Genomic DNA, 21,062 nt, shown 5'->3' with positions numbered 1-21,062 from the left:
TCTTTTATCTAGCTTACTTTATCTGGCTTACTTTATTGTAAGAATACAGTATATACTACATATAGCATACAAAAGGTGTGAATAGATTGTTTATGTTATCAGTAAGGCTTCTGGTGAACAGTAGGCTATTAGTAGTTAAGTTTCAGGGGAGTCAAGTTATATGTGAATTTTTGACCACATAAGGAGGTTGGTGCTAACCCCTGTGTTATTCAAGGGTCAGCTGTTACTTTTTGTTTTTTTTAAGATTTTATGTTTAAGTAATCTCCCCACACCCAATGTGGGGCTTGAACTCACAACCCAGAGACCAAGAGTCGCAGGCTGTGCTGACAAGTCCCATTTCTCTATTTAGGTCTCAGAATATCCAGATTTGTTGTAGATCCTTATTCCAAGAGCTGACTTAACATATAGGAGACTCAATTCTCATCTTTCTCCACATTCCAGAGATATAACTTTCCAGAAGTAGAAGAAAATGTGAATCGAGTCCTACACGGATGACATTATAATATAGAATACTCTGGAACTCAGAAAGACTGTGAAGGTCAAGTAGCTGTCCTTTCTCATTTAAAAACAAAAATTACAAAAAAAACCCCAAAACCTCAAAAATTCAAACCCACTATTATAATTTGGCAAATTCATAAAATAGTACTGAGAAAATACTACTAAATAAGTCTTTGAGATAGCATCAGGAAGATCAGCAGATGAACTTTTAAAAATCTTGTGGGCAGAACTGTTTAAAGAAAGGTACCAAGTTAAACTGACTTAGTGATACCTTGGGGTTCATAAAATGTTAACACATCAAGAAGTAATGTAATAACTAAGTATTTTCTTGATTTTCTTGCTAGAGCCTACAGTAAAAATGTTGAAGGACAGGACTTGCTTTTGAAAGAATACCCTAATGACTTTAGTGGTGGTCAGCACGGTGCTGCTGAAAATACTGCTGAGCTTCCTTCAGAGAGCCAGGATCTGAGTGTGCAGGGCTCACCTTCACTAAATGAGAGTCCGGAAATCAAGGTAAGTGTCATACCCAGGACTAGTTACACCTCCTTTTAAATGCCTTTTAACCTTTTTAAAACCTGTGTGTAGAAAGTACTTGTTGCAAATTAAGGATCTTTACTACTTAACAAATTCAATACAACAATCCCATATAAAATGCTGGGTTCAAATCAGAGGGTATGTCTTCCAGCATTCTAGGTCTATTGCTGATTAACGCTTTATCTTTTCATGTCAGTGTCTAATTTCATATACTCACTTCTCTGTTAGGAAATGGGGATTCTATACAAGTTTCATTACAAAACAGATTTGATTAGAGAGAATAGCACCTGGCACAGAGTAAATGTTAGCTATTTCTCTTCTTTTTTTTAAAGAGATTTTTATGTCTCCGCATGGATCCAGTTCTTACCTCAAGCTCAAGGAGAGTGTTTTCTAACACAGCATCTATAAATTTTTGCACGGTTCTTCATAAGTAGGTGTCAGAAAAGAACATTATCTAGAATGGAGAGCAAAACTGTAGAAATTAATTGGCAAGTTGTAGAAAACTTGGGGAAGGAAAAGTCAGTTAAGTATCTATAATAATTATGGGCTGAAAAATGAAGACACTGAAGTAGAAGGGGATCAAAACACTTTGAAAGGGCCTTTCCCCAACATGTTCTGATGCTGGAAATGAAGACCGATGCCAAACAGCAGCATCTCCTCTTTGTGGAAGGGCACAGCAAAAAACAACCTAACTCCCAGAGGTCTCTAAACAATTCCCAGTATGTCCCATTTGAGTTGCTAGATGTTCAGGTCCAAATGAAAGTTTGTTCATTTATGTGTTAACAAAATAGTAATCATAAAATTGACATTTAAGGACTATTTGATACATGAATTTAAACAAATTAGTTGAAACTTAACTGAAAATGTTCTTTCAGTCTTTGTGGTGGGAACGACGGGCTTTTCCGCTGAAGGATGAAGACACAGAAGCCTTACTATGCCAAGATGGAAAAAAGGATAACAGTGGAAGTTCAAGCCCAGCTTCCCATGGTGAAATCTTCTGTACCAGTGTACCAGAGAACAGTCACCATCCAAAAAGGCAGGCAGATGAAATGGAAGAGTATAGACCTTTTGGTCTAGGACTTACTCATGTTAAAAAAAATAGGTGACAGGCAACAGGTTAAAAAAAGTATGTACGTGAGTGGAAAACAGGAGGAAAAAAAAGCCCTGTTCTCCATCCCCCAACCCCTTCGGTCACAATTCCAGAGTAAGAGCATGTACTGCATGTATTAATCTTTTATGCTGTTCTAAAACAGGCAAGGTAGGTCTCTTTTTCATTCTTCAACCACAGAAATAACTAGCTTTTCACCTACAGACAAGTGCTAGTCTTTTGTGTTTATGATGCAAATCACAAGCACCAAAAAATTAACTGCTGCAATCTGATGGTATATCACATTACTGGGTAAATAACTTTTGAAAGACTTTATACCCATACATATATATATATACACACACACACACACAAATATACCTGTGCATCAAATGACAGCTCTTTTTTCTATACATTTCTATGTAATTTCCAGGGTAATTCATTAAAATTGCCCCAGAAATATATTAGAATATACAAATATGTGTGTATACAGTATACAAACACATACACACACATAGTTTTAAAAAACACTGGCAGTGACCACTCCATTTGAAAATGCATGTATGAGCTACCCCAGGAAATGTAAGCTGCACTATAAATAAAGCACAGGTTCCAGGGATAATGGATATCTAAAGTCTTGACTATAGAGGGAGGGAATTTTTTTAAAAAACATGTCTAGCCAATAGAAGTTATTTATGGAAATTTCTATACCAGATAACACAATACGCCTTTCTCTGAAATCACTGTTATCTGTTAGACTAAACACAGGTTACTTTCTATTTGCTAACAGATTCAGACAAGCAAAGCAGATTAACTATTGGTCTATTTTAAAACTTGAGTTTAAAAAAAAAAAAATAAAATAAAATAAATAAAACTTGAGTTTTATCTATTTTATGTATCTCATAAAAGAAGACATCAACTTAAAATGAGCAACAAACAGGAAAGTTGTATCAGTATAAAAAATGTTGTATTTCTACTTAAAATGGTCATTCCTTACCATAGCTCACTCTAGTCAAATAAGCATCTATTCTTACTTGTATCCTAGAGTGAGAATTTTAAAGTTTTTTAAAGGATAATGCTTCAATACTGAATACAGGAGTGTACATTAAAGAAAGGAAATTCCTTTTGAAGTTATCATATAACTTTTTCTATGTAAAAGTTGAGGACAATTTCTCTCATGTAAAAAAAGGTTTTCAAGTTATAATACCCATATTAACTGACAATCCTGGCCATCTGGCCTAGTCTGGGGGGATTTGACACTAAGTTTTTGTTAGGGACTAGAAATTATAGGAGTCCCTGTAAAGAAGGAAAAAAAATGCAGTTTCAATACTGACAAATTTTTTGCTTGTAGTTTTACTGTACATTTATTTTTAAAAAAGAAAACAAAAGCCAGACAAACCCAAGTTGTCTAAGCAAATAAGCTCAAATCTTTCTGTCATGTCTGACATAATCTTCTATGTAAGTTTTTTAATTAAAGTTATTTCTATATGCCTCGTGTTATCTGATTTAAGTGCCACCTATTCATGACACCAACCTTTCCTAATTCAAAATAAAAACCAACAAATTTTTACATTGAAGTATTGAAAAAAACCAAGCTCTATGCGAAAATGTTAATGTTATTTTTCAAACCTTATTTCTCAAAACTCATAGTAGCCTAAAGAAGTTAATGACACTGGTCTCCTGTTTCTTTCTTGCCCTATGTAGCAAATACTGGATACATATTTATTGTCAAAGTGTAATTTGGGACACAATTTTAGTTTACGGATTAACTCTGTACCTTGTCCTCTTTTGGCCTACCTGGTCTTTGTTGGATTAATAAAATATATATCCTTGGGGTCAAAATCCATAGTATCCAGAACATCCTCAGCCATCTGGTTCTGCCACAGGGTAAAATTAGACTGGAAATAAGACAGTGTTACATAAAAGAGGCTTCCTCTGCCTAACCCTACCCCCCCCCAAGAGCTTCCATTTGTAGAAAGAGTACAAACCAGAAATCCTCTGCCCTACTGGATTCTTTCCATGGTACCAGCCTGTGGCTGGGCTCTAGTATCTTCATTTTTAAAATGGGAACAAAAGTACCTGTCCTACTACTCACAAGGGAGATTTGTGGATTTAATGAGATTACATCTAAGTACTTTATAGGCTACAAAATATAAACTTATATAATGACAGCTACCTTGTATTGAGCATCCTCAATTCAACTATCCTACAATTTTGGGAATAGTAGTGGAAGCCTTACATCTAGCATATGATCTCTTTTAATGCTCAACACAACCCTGCTATAACACAATATAATTATTGTAATTATATTCATTGTATAAATCAGTTAACAGATACTTGAAGAGGCTGGATGATTTGATTTGCTAAAGTCAAATAGTTGGAAAGGAAAGAGTCCAGATTCAACTCAGTATTACTTCCAAATAGAGGCTTTCCTTCCCTTTCTGCTCAGAGCTAGCACATCATCCTCATGTCCTTAAGAATGGTAAAAAAAAAAAAAAAGGGATAGGTGGGGATCACTGTATAACCTGCCCCTCCCACAGAGCTAACAAAGAAAATACCTTGATAAAATCTATACTTGTACTTTAGAACAGACCACCTGAAATCCCTGGGCTTCATATTACGGTTTTTACAGTTTTTATGTATCAAAAGTAAGGTGCAAGGGAAAAAACATGTTTAAAAAGAATACGGTATGTCCCCCTAGCCAGATTCTTAGATTTTTCACAAGTTCCATTCTATTCATATTGTCATGCATACACACACAAATCAAAAAGGACACGAAACAGGAATAGGGACTTCCTTTGCTTTGGAAAACAATCAAGAAGCGAGAAGATGTAAAATGCAGAAGAAAACATTTTTTCGTAGTAGCTAGTATGCCTTCATTAGGCATTAAGACACATTTCTGTTTATAACCTTAATACAGACGTATTTGTACTTTATAAAAAATCAAGTCTCCCAGTAAAAATGGTATTTTACCACACTCCTCTTTAAATTCCATCACTAAAAATGTAGTTATACACACCAATTTCGAACCTCTTGGAACATTCAGCAGAATAGATTTTAGTCACTGGAATGAACAGCTGCTCAGGAAAATAGCACTGCTTCAACCGTGATAGGTTTGGTAGTCTATATTCTTGTCTTCCAGTAAAAAGATTTCATAAGCATAAACACTGGACTCCTTGTGGTTTCATCGATCAAGAGAACGTTTCTGAGCAGCTTCTGAGCAAACATTTCTTAACAGGTTGATCACAGATCTGGGGTCATCGCTCCTCATAATGGCACTGCCAGACACAATCATGTTAGCTCCTGCCTGGAAGAAGTAAACATTTAGGTTAAACAGAATTTCTGGACTGGAGTTTCTACCCTTGCATTTATCAGCACTTTAGCTATGCAAAAGGTACCTGGAGGTGAACAGACTTACACAATCTAGTTCAAAGAAGACATAAGTTAAAATGCTTAACCAATGAAGACATCAAATTATTTTAAATGTGTTTTAGAAATCAATGACTTTTGTAACCACCTTAAAATAAGCTACATTGTTGCATCTTTGCTAATACTTAGAAAAAGCTGTAAGAACTTTTAATCCTCAACTCTATTAAGGTTTTTGAAAAATATGCTAATGCTCACAAGGCTACTAAAAATATAAATTCTATTTTAATCTTTAAACTGTGTAGTTGACCCTTGAACAATGCAGGGGTCAGGGGCACCAAACCCCTGTGTAGTTAGAAATCTGTAACTTTTGACTCCCTCCAAAATCTAATAGTCTCCTATTGACTGGAAGCCTTCCAGTAACATTAACAGTTGACTCATACCTATTTTGTATATTATATGTATTACATATTGTATTCTGAAAGTAAACTAGAAAGAAGAAAATCTTAAGAAAATCATAAGGAAAATACAAGTAGAATACTGTAAAAGATCGCGGAGTTTAGAACCATGTTATTCAAGGGTCAAAAGTGTATGATTTGGAAGACAATTACTGCTAAAATGTGAAACTATCTATAAAATATAGCAACGTTACATAATTTCTCATTTTGATGTCAGGAAGAATGAAACACTCTTTCATGCAATGCCTCACTGCATTCCAGAAAGGCTCTGAGGGGCTTAAAAAAATTTTCAAGATACTCTTAAATGTGGAACCAAAGAAATCATAGAGAAAAGCAAGTAAGGTAAGTCCAAATTTAGCTCTGAGCTCCCAGGATTTGACTTAAGGAGGGAAACCCAATCTGTTATGTGATCTGCTGCCAGAACAAAGTGGTAAGAGGCTAAAGGGAGAGGCCCCAAAGGGGAAGGAAATTTCTCCCAGTAGACACTGTCACTGTGATACAGCATACTACATCACTAACAACACTCCTCGTTAAAATGAAAAAAAAAAAAAAAAAAAACTGTATGGTTACAGCTTGACATGTGTTCTAATGTAAGCAGAGAAAGCCCAATGGCAAAGCACAATTAAGTAAAAAAGAATTCCACAAGTGGTCAAAGGATACAGGCTGTTTGGTTAGCTCCTCTTCCATAAATACCTCACAGCCAAGCTTTTGAGAAGTATCCAGCAGAAAAGTATGGCATTTATACAAAAAAAAAAAAAAGTGCAGATTAGACCATTTTGCTTAACAAAAATGGGCCACATAAACTTTTAATGACCTGCAGTGTTACAGGAAGGGCTGGCACTCTCTCTCTCTAATTTTTGAGAGAGAGAAAGAGAGCAAGCATGAGCAGGAGGGGCAGAGGGAGAGGGAGAGAGAATCTCAAGAGGATTCCATACTGAGCGCAGAGCCCAACATGGGGCTGGATCTCAGGACCCTGAGATGATGGGCTGCCACCCTCTTATGAAGCTTAGGGCCTAACTACTGAGCTCGGCTAGTTACTTGGGAAAACCCACCCCACCTCTGCACAGAGGATCACAGGTACCTAGCAATCAGATGGAGATGGAGCCATCAGAAATGGCTCTGGTCAATTCTTGCAAGGGACACACTAGTAATTAATACACCTCAGTTACACAAAATAAGAATCTTTCCACTTTATAAGCACATATGTTTTCTTGCCCTATTTTGAAAAAAATGTCCTACTCCAAGGCCTAGAACTTAATGATCTCCAAAAGGCTGGCATTCAGCATATTGTTTTTTAAAAAAGTAACTTCCTTCAGCATCACTCAAAGAACTGGGACTTAACGTTTTAATGTGATTTGAGAACATTCTCTTATTGCTCTTCATTTTCGTAGCTCTACATTTGGATAAGAAAAAAAATACTCTTCTCAGAAAGAAAGGCAATTTAGGAAAAGGAGGGGAAACCTCTTCTGCCCACAAGACAATGTCCTAGACAATACATGTGAAAGGAAATTGGTCAGGGTCATAGCTGAGTAGCAGTCTCACCTCTGCACACTTATGGATGGTGTCAGGACCTACTCCACCATCAACTTCTATGTCCAAAGATGGAAACTGCGTTCTCAACCAATGCACCTAGATATACACAAAGAAATCAGTGACTCCTATGGTGGATATGTGTGTGGGGGGGAACAACCAAAGGAAAAAAAAATCAAATAGCCAGTATCAGCCACTACAACAGGACTCCAAATATCTCACACATTTATTTGTTTGTTTACTTAAGCTTATTTAAAGTAATCTCTACGCCCAATGTGGGGCTTGAACTCAGGACCCAGAGATCAATAGTCACATGCTCTTGTGACTGAGCCAGCCAGGCGCCTCAACACATGCTTTTTATTAATACAAATTATATTGGCGATACCTTCCTTTTTAATATACTGAGACAAATTCAGTTTCATAAAAGCAAGGCTTGTTCTGTTTGGGAAATGGCATTCAATTTGTCATAGCTTTGCAGAGAATATACCTCATGCAAACAAGACAAAGATAAAACCCTCAATATTCTATGAAAAGAAATCTCCCAAAAGATCTAACGGCTATACAGATAAAAACTTTGAATGTTTTCTTACTTGTGCTTACTGAATGAACACAAACAATAAATCCTCACCCCCAAATGAAGTATTTCTTTACCTTCGGCATCATATCTTCCATGAATTTCTGCCCTCCAAACCCAGGTTCCACTGTCATAACCAAGGCCATATCTATCTGATTAGCCCATGGTGCCAAATACTCAACTGTAGTTCCTGGTTTGATGGCAAGACCAACCTATAACAGAGACAAATTTGCTACATCACATTAGCAATTATTTCCGTATTATATTATTGTGGCATATCACACCCAGTAGAAATATTCTTAAAGAGTAGGACAGGCACAGAAATGGAATGCATATTCAGACTGTAGTTACTTTTTTAAGAAAGTCAACAAGGCTACCCAAACGTAAATGTTTCTAAAAGGCAGTAATTTTCAGGAAACATTAGTGGAATATATAAATCCTGTCTAACAAACCAGTTATACTTTAACTCTGGCTTCTCGGCTGAAGAACAGGTGCCTCCGTCCGGCCTTGCCTATCACTTCCTGTCTTCCACCCAAACTTCCACTCTGACAGTGAATTACTGTCACTGCTGACCTCTCACCTTCATCCCATTCTCCCGAATGTCTTTAATCAAAGCCCCTGGGTTTTCGGTTGCCTCAAGATGAAAGGTGTATTGATTGGCTCCTGCTACAGCCATTGGTTTTACCCACTGTTCCGGCCTGGACACCATCATGTGCATATCTAAAAAGAAAAGACACATCTCCTAAATATTACTGAAGAGAAAAGTATCTGGCTCAGGTTACTGAAGCTAACCTACTGTTTTTGTTGTTTGGGACAGTAAACTATTTGGCATTAAAATAATTCTTAAGTAATTACCCTTCTGTATAGCTATAGTTAGCCTCCTTTGATCTTGAAGACAGGGTTCTGGTTAAACTCACTTACCAAAAAACCACATTTTTCCACACAAAGCATATGATGCTGTATATGACAAGTAAGGACTAGAATTTAGGAAACCTAGGTCCAGGACATGCCACTCTAAAAAACTTTAAAAAGTTATTATCTATGTGGACTTAGTTCCTCATTTATAAAACAGGAAAGCGGGATCCCTGGGTGGCGCAGCGGTTTGGCGCCTGCCTTTGGCCCAGGGCGCGATCCTGGAGACCTGGGATCGAATCCCACATCGGGCTCCCTGTGCATGGAGCCTGCTTCTCCCTCTGCCTATGTCTCTGCCTCTCTCTATTTCTCTCTCTGTGACTATCATAAATAAATAAAAATTTAAAAAAAAAATAATAAATAAAAAATTTAAAAAATAAAAAAATAAAACAGGAAAGCTAAAATAAGTGATTCTATCAGCACCTTATGGAACACTTACTATACCACTAATTACCCCAGGGCCCAGGGACAGAGCAAAAAACAGACAAACACCTCTGCTGTCACCGGGATTACATTCTTAGTGAGGAGGACAAACCATAAAGAAAAGAAGTACTGTATTCAATACGCACTGGGTTGGTAGTTAATACAGAGGTGTGGCTGGATGTGGGGCTCATGGGCAGAACAGATAAGGTCAGAGGGGCACAGGGTGAGGAGACACAGGACAGAGCTCCCTAGGCCACTGGGTTTTATTCTGCAGGGGACAGGGGCACACAGTGGGATTCTGAGCTGCGAAGGGACAAGATCTAACCGAGGAGGCCATGGCAGTAAGGGCAGCAAGAACGACAGCAGCGACCGAAGAGGGCGAGAAGCGGCAGGCCTCTGGCACAGAGGGGGCCGAGGAGCCAGCAGGCTGCAGGAGGAAACTGCAAGTCTGACCCACATCCCAACTGTGAAGCTCAAATCACAGAGAGACATCGTTAGGGGAGAGGGAGGTGGCCTTCTTTGGGATCTTGACTTAAAATGTAAGAGCAGTTAACCAGAAGAGGGTGGCTGAAGGGAGGCTGACTCAAGAAATGACACTGTCAAGAAGAAAACAGCAAATACGCCTGTGCAGGATGGATGTGATCAGACAAGCAAACAAACTCACAGCCCTTCTGACCTATACTAAAGGAAAAAATTTCTACTATTCTAGAATTCAACTGAGATCATAAAATGCAATAAGGCTTTGAAAAATATCAGGAAAAAGAGAATACCGCTTGACAAATGAAGCCAACATTAAAGTTTATATTTCTAAACTAACAAAAGTAACAAAAACAAAACATTTTAGAGGTAAAACATTGTTTGTTTTTTTTTTTAATTTTATTTATTTATTTATGATAGTCACAGAGAGAGAAGAGAGAGAGGCAGAGACACAGGCAGAGGGAGAAGCAGGCTCCATGCACCGGGAGCCCGACGTGGGATTCGATCCCGGGTCTCCAGGATCGCGCCCTGGGCCAAAGGCAGGCACCAAACCGCTGCGCCACTCAGGGATCCCTAAAACATTGTTTTTAAAAGACAGACTGTATTTGGGGTTTATTTCTTTGTGATATAAACAAAGGCAACTCAATCTGCTTTAAAATACCTAGTTTACTCATTCCTTAAGTTACCAGACTGCTACGTCATTCCATCTCCAGCAGGCAGTGACAACTGGCAACTCCCACTGGAGAATCTCATGGTCAGTCACCGGTTCCGTGAATCTGCTTGTAGTTCACAGATGGGGATAAGCAGTTCTCAAAGCAGTTCTATCATCAGCCTCCCTTTACACTCTGAAAAATTACTGAGGACCCCCCAAAGTGCTGTTGGTGTGAGCTGTGTTTATCGGTATCTAAAATATATTAGAAATTCAAGCTAAGAAATTTGTAAAGGTCTACTTCTTCATTGAACAATAATAAGCAACAATAAGTCTACCACATGTTAATGTCAGAGGGACATTATTTTACTCATGTTGCAAGTTACTAGTGTATGGCTTCGCAGAAGACCTCTGTATTCTCACGTGTGCTCTGCATTTAGCCTGTTGACAGATGTTGTTTTCTATGGAGACAAGGGGACAAGTACATGGAGGAAATGGCAGGGGTCTGTTAATCGCCTGTTTGGACCGGTGTGGACAGTCTCCTCGTCCTAACCCAGCACTCGACAAATACTCCTTTCCACTGCAGTGTGGAATCTGTAAACCCTACCAGTGAACTTTTCTGCACTTGGTTACACTACAAGTCACTGGCCTAAACTAATACAATCTGAATGGATCTCTTAAGTGCCAGTTCACTGAATGGCACAGATCTTCCAAACAACGACACATTTCATTATATCCTATCAGAAAATGACACTTGCTAATGTCACTATGGAGTTTAACAGGAAAGCTGTAAACAGTAGAAAGCTAACGACCTCACAGAGGCAGATACAAGTTTTTCACAATTCAAATGGTCACTTCCAAGCTCTAACAGTGGAAATATAAAAAGAGGTTATCTTCCTTGAAGTGACAAGCTAACTTAGTTACTTTTAAAGAAAATGTCATTCCTGCGTGCAGCTTTACATGTACCGCCCACTCTGTCACACTAAGTATTAAATGAAATATACCCAAGGATCAAGATTTACTGTAATTAATAATTTGTAGTGATTCATCAAGGATATTTCTATGAACACATGGTGGTGAAGAATATTATGATAACTACTTGGATGGTTCCACACCATTGCTTTGATTCGGGCCACGGCACTAACAAACTCACCACTGCTTCTGTACTATACAAATAATGGCAAATAACACTGTCTTATGAAAATAGGGTTCACCTCATGTCCCACCTGCAAGGGATTCCTGTGGGTCGTCAGATCATAGCTGAAGACCGCTGATTTCAATAACAGCAAAACAAAAATAAAACAAAACACAGAAACAACAGATTACCCCTATCACTTGATTGCTTAATGGTTATTTCTACTCAATATGGAGATTGAACAGTTCAGAACTTAAGCAGTTACACGTGCAACTTGTGAATTACTTCTTAAAATATACACGTGAATCAGTTATCCAACAGCAACTAAGACCCAAGAATTAAACAAAAAAACACACTTCCTAATATAAAAACAAAGGTCACAAAACCCAAACATTACAGCATTCGGAGTCCATTCATCTTTATTGTAGACCCACTGCCAGACTGATTAGCGAGTTTATTGGCAAATAAATGAAAAACAGAAAGAAAAAGCAGATTGTGTGTGGTTGTGTCAACGGGGTTGGTAAGAGAGGCACAAACATAGGAGACACAAATAGCAGTGAGAAGGGGTGCTAGGAGTCCAAATAAAAGAGGAAAAGAAAAAAAAATTCTTTTAAATCCATATAAAGCCAGATGCAAAGGACTCTGTGGCCAAAGCACAGCAGGATAAAACAAGGCTACTTATTTCATTCACCTCTGATGATCAGAAGAACAAACTTATCTTGGAAAATTCATTTTCTAAAATGTTATAAAAAGGGCAGCCCCGGGTGGCTCAGTGGTTCAGCGCCGCCTTCAGCCCAGAACCCGATCCTAAAGACCTGGGATCAAGTCCTACGTCGGGATCCCTGCATGGAGCCTGCTTCTCCCTCTGCCTGTGTCTCTGCCTCTCTCTCTTTCTCTCTCATGAATAAATAAATAAAATCTTTAAAAAAAATTGTTATAAAAAGCTTAGCTAATCAGGAGTACATTCCATTATTTGAAAATTTCAAAATGGTGAACATTCTAGTGGAACGTGATCTCCCTCATGCTACAGAAATTAAGTGATGAGACATTTTCTTTTGGGAAAAGTAGATGGGTCCTATAGAGGCCCTGACTGAAAGAAATTTCCACAATGATGGCAATGCTCCAGAGTGGCATTGTACAACACAGTAGGCACTAGACTCACGTGGTTATAGAGAGCTTTCGATATGGCTACTGCCACTGAGAAGCTTAATCTTTCATTTTATTTAATATGAACTAAGTTTCACAATTCCAAAAATGACATAAGAACGTACTTATAAAAATTTGTTAAATTTCTTATAAATTTCTTATGCACAAGAGATTTGTCAGGTTAAGCCATTCCTAAGTTTAAGAGCAATAACAACACGTGGACTGAATCCATGCTCTTGAGAAATGACTTCTAGGTCACTGTGACTTCTTAAAAATCTTAAGTCACCTTATCCTATCTACAATGCCAGAGTGGCACATATATAGGCCCCACTTCCAGAAACTCCAATTTGCATTAAATAATTGGTTTTCCTTCTAGACCATATATCAACTGATTTATAAATTCATTTAACAACTATACTGAGCTCCAATCTTGTGTCTATGTTCACGTCTAAGGAAACCACAGTAAATAAAGTGGATTAAATCCCTGCCCTAAAGGAATTTACAGGGAATGCCTGGGTGGCTCAGGTGGTTGAGCATCTGCCTTCTGCTCAGGTCATGACCCCAGGGTCCTGGGATGGAGCCCCATGTTGAGCTTCCTGCTCAGCAGGGAGTCAGCTTCTCTCTCTCTCTATCTCTCTCTGCCCCTCCCCACCACTTGTTTTCTCATAAATAAAATCTCTAAAGGAATTTACAGTCTGATAAAAGTGATCTGATTGAAGTTCTAAAAAGGAAATTCAGAAGGTGATAGGCTAACTGGACAAAGGTTAATTTAGAATGGGGTGCTTGGAGAAAGGCCTCTCTGAAGAAATGCCAATAATTCAGGGCCAACACATAAGTCAGAGCTAGCCAGGTAAAGAGATCAGCCGAAGTGGCAAGGCCCTGAAGCAAGAAAAGAGTTTGGCTTATTACAAGCAGCCAACAAAGCTTCGGCACCAGAAACAGGGAGAAAGGAAGGGTTCAAGAGGAGACTGGAAGGTGGGAAATGGACCCTCTACTTTTCCTTTACTTGAGCAACATATCCAGCTTCTGACAGCGTTAACACACCCACTTACCAAAGAAAGGGTCCTGGCCTAGCTGCTTTCGGAGGCTTTCTACCACAGGGTGCCCAAAGGTGATGTTGGGAACAAAATGCCTATAAGACAAACAAAATCTTACTCTGAAAATGTTTTCAATTCAGTTTCTGTATTTTTCTCAAATGTATTCTCATGAGGGTAGAGGGGATCGTCTGTGATAGCAGCATTTTTCAGTGCAACATTTAACATCAACAGTGTTAAACAATACCAACAATATCCGAGAATTTCAGTTATATAAAGCAGTATTTCCTTGACATTTCAACAAATTGTAACAACGTCACAAGACTTGATTCTATGATTCATCATCCAAGAGGTAAAAGTGGAAAGAAGACAAAATCAAAACCCCGAAAGTTCTATGACTTGCCCAAGTCACACACTAGTTAGGAAGTTCTGGACTCTGACACGGGTCTCTCCAACTCTCATCTGCCACAGGCTGCCTGTGGCTACTTCTAATCTACCTCTATCACAGGGCACTAGACGACAGTTTAAAATTTTGTAAAAATCATCAGCAAAGCAGCTTGATGTGTGTATTAATAACTACCATTTCCAGAGGATTTACAACATGCCAGGGGTTGTACCTTCTTTCATTACATCTTCACAGCAGCCTCATGAAGGAGATGCTGTTATATCCCTGCCTGAAGAGCACGGGATGAGTAACTTCCTATTGGGTTATGAGTAACCCAATAATAATCTGTGGAGGCAGGATTCAAATGAACTCCTCTTGGCATCTGACCCAAGGTACTTCACACCACCAACCCGCTCCAGGCAGCCCTCCTCTCACTAGCTCTTTTCGATATTTAACAAAACCCCCTCTGTACAAGTACCTGCCTTGGTTTTATACAGAAGTTGGGGAGTTCCTGCTTACCCAGAAAAATTTACCATCTCCTTGGCAAGAAATGGCTAGGGACTCCACAGGAGCCATGACCTGACTGTGGTGGCTCTCCAATTGGTGAGAGCCAATTCCCTTCACATCCAGGTGGCCTGTGCAACTAGTTCTCACCAAAGGACTGTCACAGGATGGAAGGAGACGATGTCCCTCAATTTCTTCATCGAAGAACATTCACACTCAACTGTCACATGAACGAACTGTTCCATGAGTGAACTTTATAATGTTGACCCACTGAACTCTGGGCTTTATTAGTTAAAAGCCATAGACATTACCCTAGATGAGGACTGCAAGAAAAGCTAACAGTAGCAACGTGGCAACGTGAGGTGAGTAGCATGGCTCTTTAAGAGAGGGGAGGATCATAAGATTTACGGAACAAATAGAATTTGTAAACATGGGAAAGGAAACGAAGCAATGGCAGAAATAAGCAAGTTATAGTCAAAGAAGGGGAGAAGTGGTGGTGGTCGGCTTGGCAAACGTGAAAAGAATAGGAGGTAGACTGCGTCACATGGAGGGTAGGGAACGGCAGGCGTGGACTCTGGAATCCATCCTGTGGAAAATGTGGAGTTCTAAAGGCAGAAACAGGCTGGCTCTGTCGGTAGAGCACGTGACTCTCGATCTTCTTGGATTTGTGAGTTTGAGCCCCACAGTGGGTGTAGAGATTATTTAAAAAAACAAATAAATAATAATAATAATAAAGCAAGAAGCAAATAAAAAATAAACTGCAAATAATAAAATAGGAAGATGGCCTGGGCAGTACATCAGAAGCAAGGAGGTAGGTGTTGGCAAATGGCAAGGAGCAGTAAGAATGGAAATGAAGACAGGTACAGTGACGGGACTTGTTCACTGATTACATGTGGGGGACAGAGAAGAGAAGATAAACGTGATTAGGATCTTAAGCTTAGGGCAGCCCGGGTGGCTCAGCAGTTTAGCACCTCCCTTCAGCCCAGGGCGTGAGCCTGGAGTCCCGGGATCAGGTCCCACATCAGGTTCCCAGCATAGAGCCTGCTTCTCCCTCTGCCTGCGTCTCTGCCTCTATCTGTATCTCGTGAATAAATAAATAAAATCTTTAAAATCTGAAACTTCCATGGGCCAGCCACCATCATAAATTCTCAACATTCAGTATGCAACCAACTCTGTGGGGTAGGCACTCCTATCATCTGCATGTTACAGATGAGGAAAAGAGGCTCAAGGTCACACAGCCAGGAAGTGCCGGAGGCGGGCATTGAACGCGGGCCATCTGGCTCCAAAGTCCAGCCTTTCAACTATTATGCTCACCTGCTGTCCACTGATAACTAACAACAAAAAAAGAAAGTCCAGGGGAGGAGGAGAGAGAGGTCAGGACTCAGGACACCTCTGAGACGGACCGGGTGAGGTGAATGGGTCCGGACACTTGCACCTGCAAACACTTCGGTCCCTGGAGGTTGTGTTCCTAGTACTTAGAACATCATTCTACCGTTCACCTAAGAGCAGTGACTACCTGTGTTACGGAGAAAATGATTATGTTTACTTGGAACAGAGGTGGGGATCAGAGAAGCAGACAGGGAGGCCTACTGGATAGCATACAACTCCAGAACGAGAGATTCGGCTTCTGTTCACTGCTTCTGTAATCTGCTGCATGGCCCTGGGAGGACTTCAGCAGCCTCAACCTCAGGTTACCTTTATAGTGAAAATAAATTGTCTGTCTTCACACGCCATCTAAACACACACACCTTGAGAATATATGAGAATAAAACAAATTTACTTTATGGGAAACAAGAATAAGATATCACCTGAAAGGACTGGTCCCCAAGTTGTAGGACTAATTGCACTGATGATCAATGCAGTGCACTGGGTTCGCCTCGTCCACCAGGAGAACAGAAACCTACCGATGCCCTCAGAGGAAACTGAAGGCTTATGGGTAAGCCAAGGCAAAAAAGGGCAACAAACCCAAGCATGAAGTCAAGGGGTCCTAAATTTGCCCGACAACATTAACCCTGGGAGCCCTTGCCACAAAGGATTTACAGGCCCTCCTCCAACCCTGACACCAAGGAGGACCTGAGAATCTGAATTTCTAATAAATGCCCTGCGAGTTCTTATCAGACCAGCTTGGAAAATACCAAATTATTTCACTCCAATGAAGTGAAATCTCATCAAGGAAGTCTGCTTCATCCTTATTTTATTCTTTTCCCCCCCTTAAAGGTACTTTGTGAAGTCTGCAAAAAAGAACACACAATAAAAAAAAGGTCTCTTTTCCCCCCAGAGACTTCCTGAGATTTGGCTATAATCCTCTCCAACACAGGCACAGAATTATTTTCTCTCTCATCACTTCCCATCATCAACCCTAAGCTTTGTTTACAATTGTCATACAATCAGCTTCAGACAAATAAAACCTTTACCGGCTCTCCCATCAAGGCTAAGATGGCTAGAAGACTTGGCGAAGGCTGATCTAAAATGGAGCTAGGCAGTAACCAGAAAACATCTCCAGTGAATCCGGAAACACCTTTCGTATGTCTACAGGGGCTGGCAGGAAACACGGAGGAGCACAACAGGGCAGGTGGGGACAGGAGACCGATGAAGAACATCCACCAGCCGAGCTGCTACGGCGGCTCCGTTCAGCTCCAGCCCGCTGTGGCCTCAGGAGGCTGTCGACCCACCACCGGCGAACCTTTGGATGTTTTTCAAAAGTCAGCAATTTAGTACTAATGTGAAATCCCCCAACCCTAAATCCTGGTAAGCAATTTGAAATTGCATAATTGCTCTTCTCCTACACTGAGGACCAACGCATTTCTGGTCACTGTCGTGTCATGATAGGTTTATATGCTTTCCAATTTTCTTTTCTAGAGAACTCACTTGTTCTTTTTTTTTTTTTTTTTTCCCAAGTATCCAACCATACACCATGCACCATGCCCCACAGTATTCCCAAAACTCGTTCCTGACTTTCAAGATGAAGACATTCAGTTTTAATCAGGAGAGAAATTGGGGGGAGGGGAAATAATAGGTGCACTAAAACTGTAATAGTGGAGTCCGTTTAAACGGATCAGGGAAAAAAAAAAAAAAAAAAAGCATGAAGGCAGGACCTGGAGGGAAGCTAAGCTGTGGCTGGCCACCTTGGAAAAGGGAGTCCAGGGATCCCTGGGTGGCTCAGCGGTTTAGCGCCTGCCTTCAGCCCAGGGCGTGATCCTGGAGTCCCAGGATCAAGCCCCACATCGAGCTCCCTGCAGAGAGCCTGCTTCTCCCGCTGCCTGTGTCTCTGCCCCCTCTCTCTCTGAGTCTCTCATGAATAAATAAAATCTTTAAAAAAAAAAAAAAAAGGAAAAGGGAGTCCAGGCCCCCACTTTCACACACCTGGCCTAGGAAACAATGCACCTGAGCCAGCCTTGCCTCTTCTGGCTGCAGATCACAAGAGGTTGAACCTCCCTAAACTAGTTTCCTCCTTTGCAAAAGGGAAATAAAAATACCTCTTAGCTCAAAAAGTTGTGAAGGTTAAAAGGGAAAGGATTTTAAAACGGTGTTTGGAGAATTTAATTTTGTCAAACCAAGATGTTACTTGGCAAAGGGGTAAAGGAGTCAATAAAGACAAATACTTTTATCTTAATAAGCTCCGGGTCTGCCACAGGGGCTGGGAAGGAACAAATGTGATTCATTAGAAATCCCTCTTACGATGGATCCAATCATTCATTCAACCAATCATAACTAAACCTGCCATGGTGCTTCACCTGAAGAGGATTGAGGTGAGCCACAAAGAGACCCTGCTTTCAGAGTCTGCAGCGTTAGCAGGAGAGATACGAAATACACAAACGTTAAGTATAAACTTTTAGTTCCTCTTTGAGGAAAAAGAATGTCTTAATCATTTTTTATTAGCCCAGGAGCCACAGAAGCCATTCGTTTCTGAGACAACACAAGCCGCTGCATGCTTCTGATCCTGGTTCCTCCACTTCCCAACTAGGAGATCTCGGACAGGTGACTTGACCTCTTTGTGTCCAATTCCTCACTGTCAAGTGCTGGTGCCAATAACAGCACCAACCTCATGAGGTTGTGTGAGTTAATTCCCAAAAAAACATCAGAATTAGTGAAATGTTCAAAAATATTAGCTGCTACTGTTACGGCTCATAGTCCTGACTTGTGAAGAGAAACAAGTTATCTTTTCCATTCCCTTACTCAAACATGGTCGGAGACTTATTTAAAAAAAAAAAAAAAAAATCAAATTGCTGTGCCTGTTAAAGAGACTACACACATATATGTGCGGCCTGCTCCATCCTGACGTAGGGGTCTCAGACGCCAAATTTCATGTCCCACACTTGAAAACGGGCCCATCTCTGAAGTACACACTCCATTCACTTATGTGTGAAAGTTCAGAACTTTCCAGAAAAGCAGAATTACCTCCCATGACAGCACAATAAAATCGCGCTTTTGTGAAGAGGCAGTATTTACTAATCTGATGCACTTACCCTAGAATTCTCAATACTCTCGGGTCAAGAATTTGCCATTATCGGTCGGGATACTGATAAATGAATGAGGTGCAAACGGGAAACAAGATCTAACCAGACCGAACAAAGGAAGACAGACAGAACTCTTGTTCTGAACGGGAGTGACATCAAAACCAAAAGGCAGTGACTGATTCTTTTCGTAAATGACACAAATTTGCGCGAGGGCACACAGGCATTCCACCTATTTAAAATCAATTATTTTTCTACCCGGACCCAAGGTAATGGCTGTTATTACTTTAAGGCCAGTTGTCGGGCGACTTAAACTACTTGGCGGGCAGCCCAGCGGTTTAGCGCCGCCTTCAGGGCGTGACCCTGGAGACCTGGGATCGAGTCCCACGTCGGGCTCCCTGCATGGAGCCTGCTTCTCCCTCTGCCTGTGTCTCTCTCCCTCTCTGTGTATTCTCATGAATAAGTAAAAATGTTTGAAAAAGGAAAAGAAAAAGAAAAAGAAAGGAGGGCAGCCCGGGTGGCTCAGCGGTTTAGCGCCGCCTTCAGCCCAGGGCGTGACCCTGGAGACCCCGGATCGAGTCCCACGTTGGGCTCCCTACATGGAGCCTGCTTCTCCCTCTCTCTCTCTAATAAATAAATAAATAATCTTAAAGTTAAAAAAAAAAAAAAAGGAAAGAAAAGAAACTACTTGGCGAATCTAACAAAGTACAATCTGCAACTGGGGCACGATGCTGTGTGCCCCTGAGAGTCCCACCTTGGTCGCCAGGTTCGTTCCCACCTTGTGGAGTCACCTTCCAGAAACCAGCATCGTCCTGATTCTGAACGATCTGGACTGTGTGCTACAACTACGGTGCTTACAAATTACTTACAAAAAAAAAAAAAAAAAAAAAACAGAAACAAAACAAAACACTGACCTCCCTGGAGAGCAGGGTGCCTGAAGAGAAAATAAACAGGTGAATCAAAATTCCAACAACGACCCCGACAACTGCGGATCACAGGGAATCTGCTGTAGGGCAGGCCCTGCATGCTGGGCGCTCGGCCCGTCCGCCTTCCGGAGGGGCCTGCGCGGGGCAGGTTCCCTCATTATTCCCATTTTTCACAGAATGAAGCCGAAGCTCAGCGAGGTGAAGCGGCTTGTCCCACCTAATGGGCAGAACGCGGGCAGGCTCTCCAAGGTGCCGGGCTCGCCGTCGTCACACGGATGAGCCTCCCCAGCGTTAGCCTCTAACTAGCCATATGAGCTTGGGCAAGTCATGCCTATCCCCCTGGGCCTCAGTTTCCCTCACTGAAAATGAGCGCCGTGTCCTGGAGGTCCCCGACTGCGTGCGGGTCCCGAGGGCTGGAGACCACACGTTGGGGGGGGGGGGGGGGCGGGGGGCCGGATTCCCTCGGGGTCGCCCCGGGGCCCTCCCCGCCGGGCCCCTTCTCAGGAGCGCGTTCGGAGCGAGGCGCTCCGCGGCCCGGGCCGCCGTGCACCCACCCAACAGGCGCCCACCAAGCTGCGCCGAGCGGCCCGCGCGGCCACCCGACCCCAGCGCCCAGACCCAGCGCCCAGCGCCCAGCGCCGCGGAGTTACCCGTCCATTACATCCAGGTGCAAATAATCGGCCCCAGAGTCCAGCATCCGGAGGCACTCGGCCCCTAAGTTGGCCAAATCGCTGTTAAGGATGGACGGGCCAATCCTGCAGCCAGGACGCCATGGTGCTGGTCCCCGAGAGCAAGTCACCCACGAGTCCCCCGGCAGGACCAGAGTGTCGCCCCGATTGGCTGCGCAGTTCTAGCCCCTTCCCGGTACAGTCTTCCGGACTCCGCCGGAAGCAGCTGCCCGCGCGCCGGAAGTCCCGCCTCCCCAGGGGGCGGGGCCGCCCGCCCAGGGGCCTGGGGGCGGGGCCTTGCC

General features: G+C 41.6%; 2 protein-coding genes across 13 annotated transcripts in view; one reads left to right on the top strand and one right to left on the bottom strand.

Annotated features, from left to right (window-relative positions):
* KANSL1L (KAT8 regulatory NSL complex subunit 1 like) overlaps window positions 1-3,624 on the top strand; it is a 130,841-nt gene extending 127,217 nt beyond the window's left edge. For 10 of the 11 annotated variants that reach the window (XM_038585635.1, XM_038585634.1, XM_038585636.1 and 7 more), the window contains 2 exons: window positions 843-1,011; window positions 1,908-3,624. In XM_038585635.1, coding sequence (XP_038441563.1) covers window positions 843-1,011; window positions 1,908-2,138 — 400 coding nt within the window. In that variant the 3' untranslated portion in view covers window positions 2,139-3,624. Of the gene's footprint in view, window positions 1-441; window positions 539-842; window positions 1,012-1,907 lie in introns of those variants that run through there. The other variant, XR_005385321.1, reaches the window with a different exon arrangement.
* On the bottom strand, window positions 1,778-20,987 carry RPE (ribulose-5-phosphate-3-epimerase). 2 transcript variants are annotated; one of them, XM_038585637.1, is made up of 6 exons: window positions 20,743-20,864; window positions 13,842-13,921; window positions 8,628-8,767; window positions 8,125-8,259; window positions 7,486-7,572; window positions 1,778-5,426 (listed from the first exon to the last, which is right to left on the bottom strand). In XM_038585637.1, the coding sequence occupies exons 1-6, from the start codon at window positions 20,787-20,789 to the stop codon at window positions 5,304-5,306; spliced, it is 612 nt and encodes a 203-aa protein (XP_038441565.1). In that variant the 5' UTR covers window positions 20,790-20,864; the 3' UTR covers window positions 1,778-5,303. The 2 variants fall into 2 exon arrangements, with proteins under 2 accessions (XP_038441565.1, XP_038441566.1); XM_038585638.1 differs by lacking the exon at window positions 1,778-5,426 and adding an exon at window positions 5,435-6,648 and having other exon boundaries at window positions 20,743-20,987.
* Window positions 20,988-21,062: the final 75 nt, after the last annotated feature.

The sequence above is a fragment of the Canis lupus genome, chromosome 37 (genome assembly GCF_011100685.1).
Source record: "Canis lupus familiaris isolate Mischka breed German Shepherd chromosome 37, alternate assembly UU_Cfam_GSD_1.0, whole genome shotgun sequence".
Lineage (NCBI taxonomy): Eukaryota > Metazoa > Chordata > Mammalia > Carnivora > Canidae > Canis > Canis lupus.
This window is presented reverse-complemented; position numbering and strand designations above follow the sequence as displayed.

Excerpts from the sequence above, each read along its gene's own strand:
- RPE (XM_038585637.1), bottom strand. The coding sequence starts at position 20,789 with ATGCTGGACTCTGGGGCCGATTATTTGCACCTGGATGTAATGGACGG. Across the intron at positions 8,768-13,841 it reads AGGCCAGGACCCTTTCTTTG|ATATGCACATGATGGTGTCC; the intron begins GTAAGTGGGTGT and ends TTTTCTTTTTAG. Across the intron at positions 7,573-8,124 it reads TGGAAGATATGATGCCGAAG|GTGCATTGGTTGAGAACGCA; the intron begins GTAAAGAAATAC and ends GTGTATATCTAG.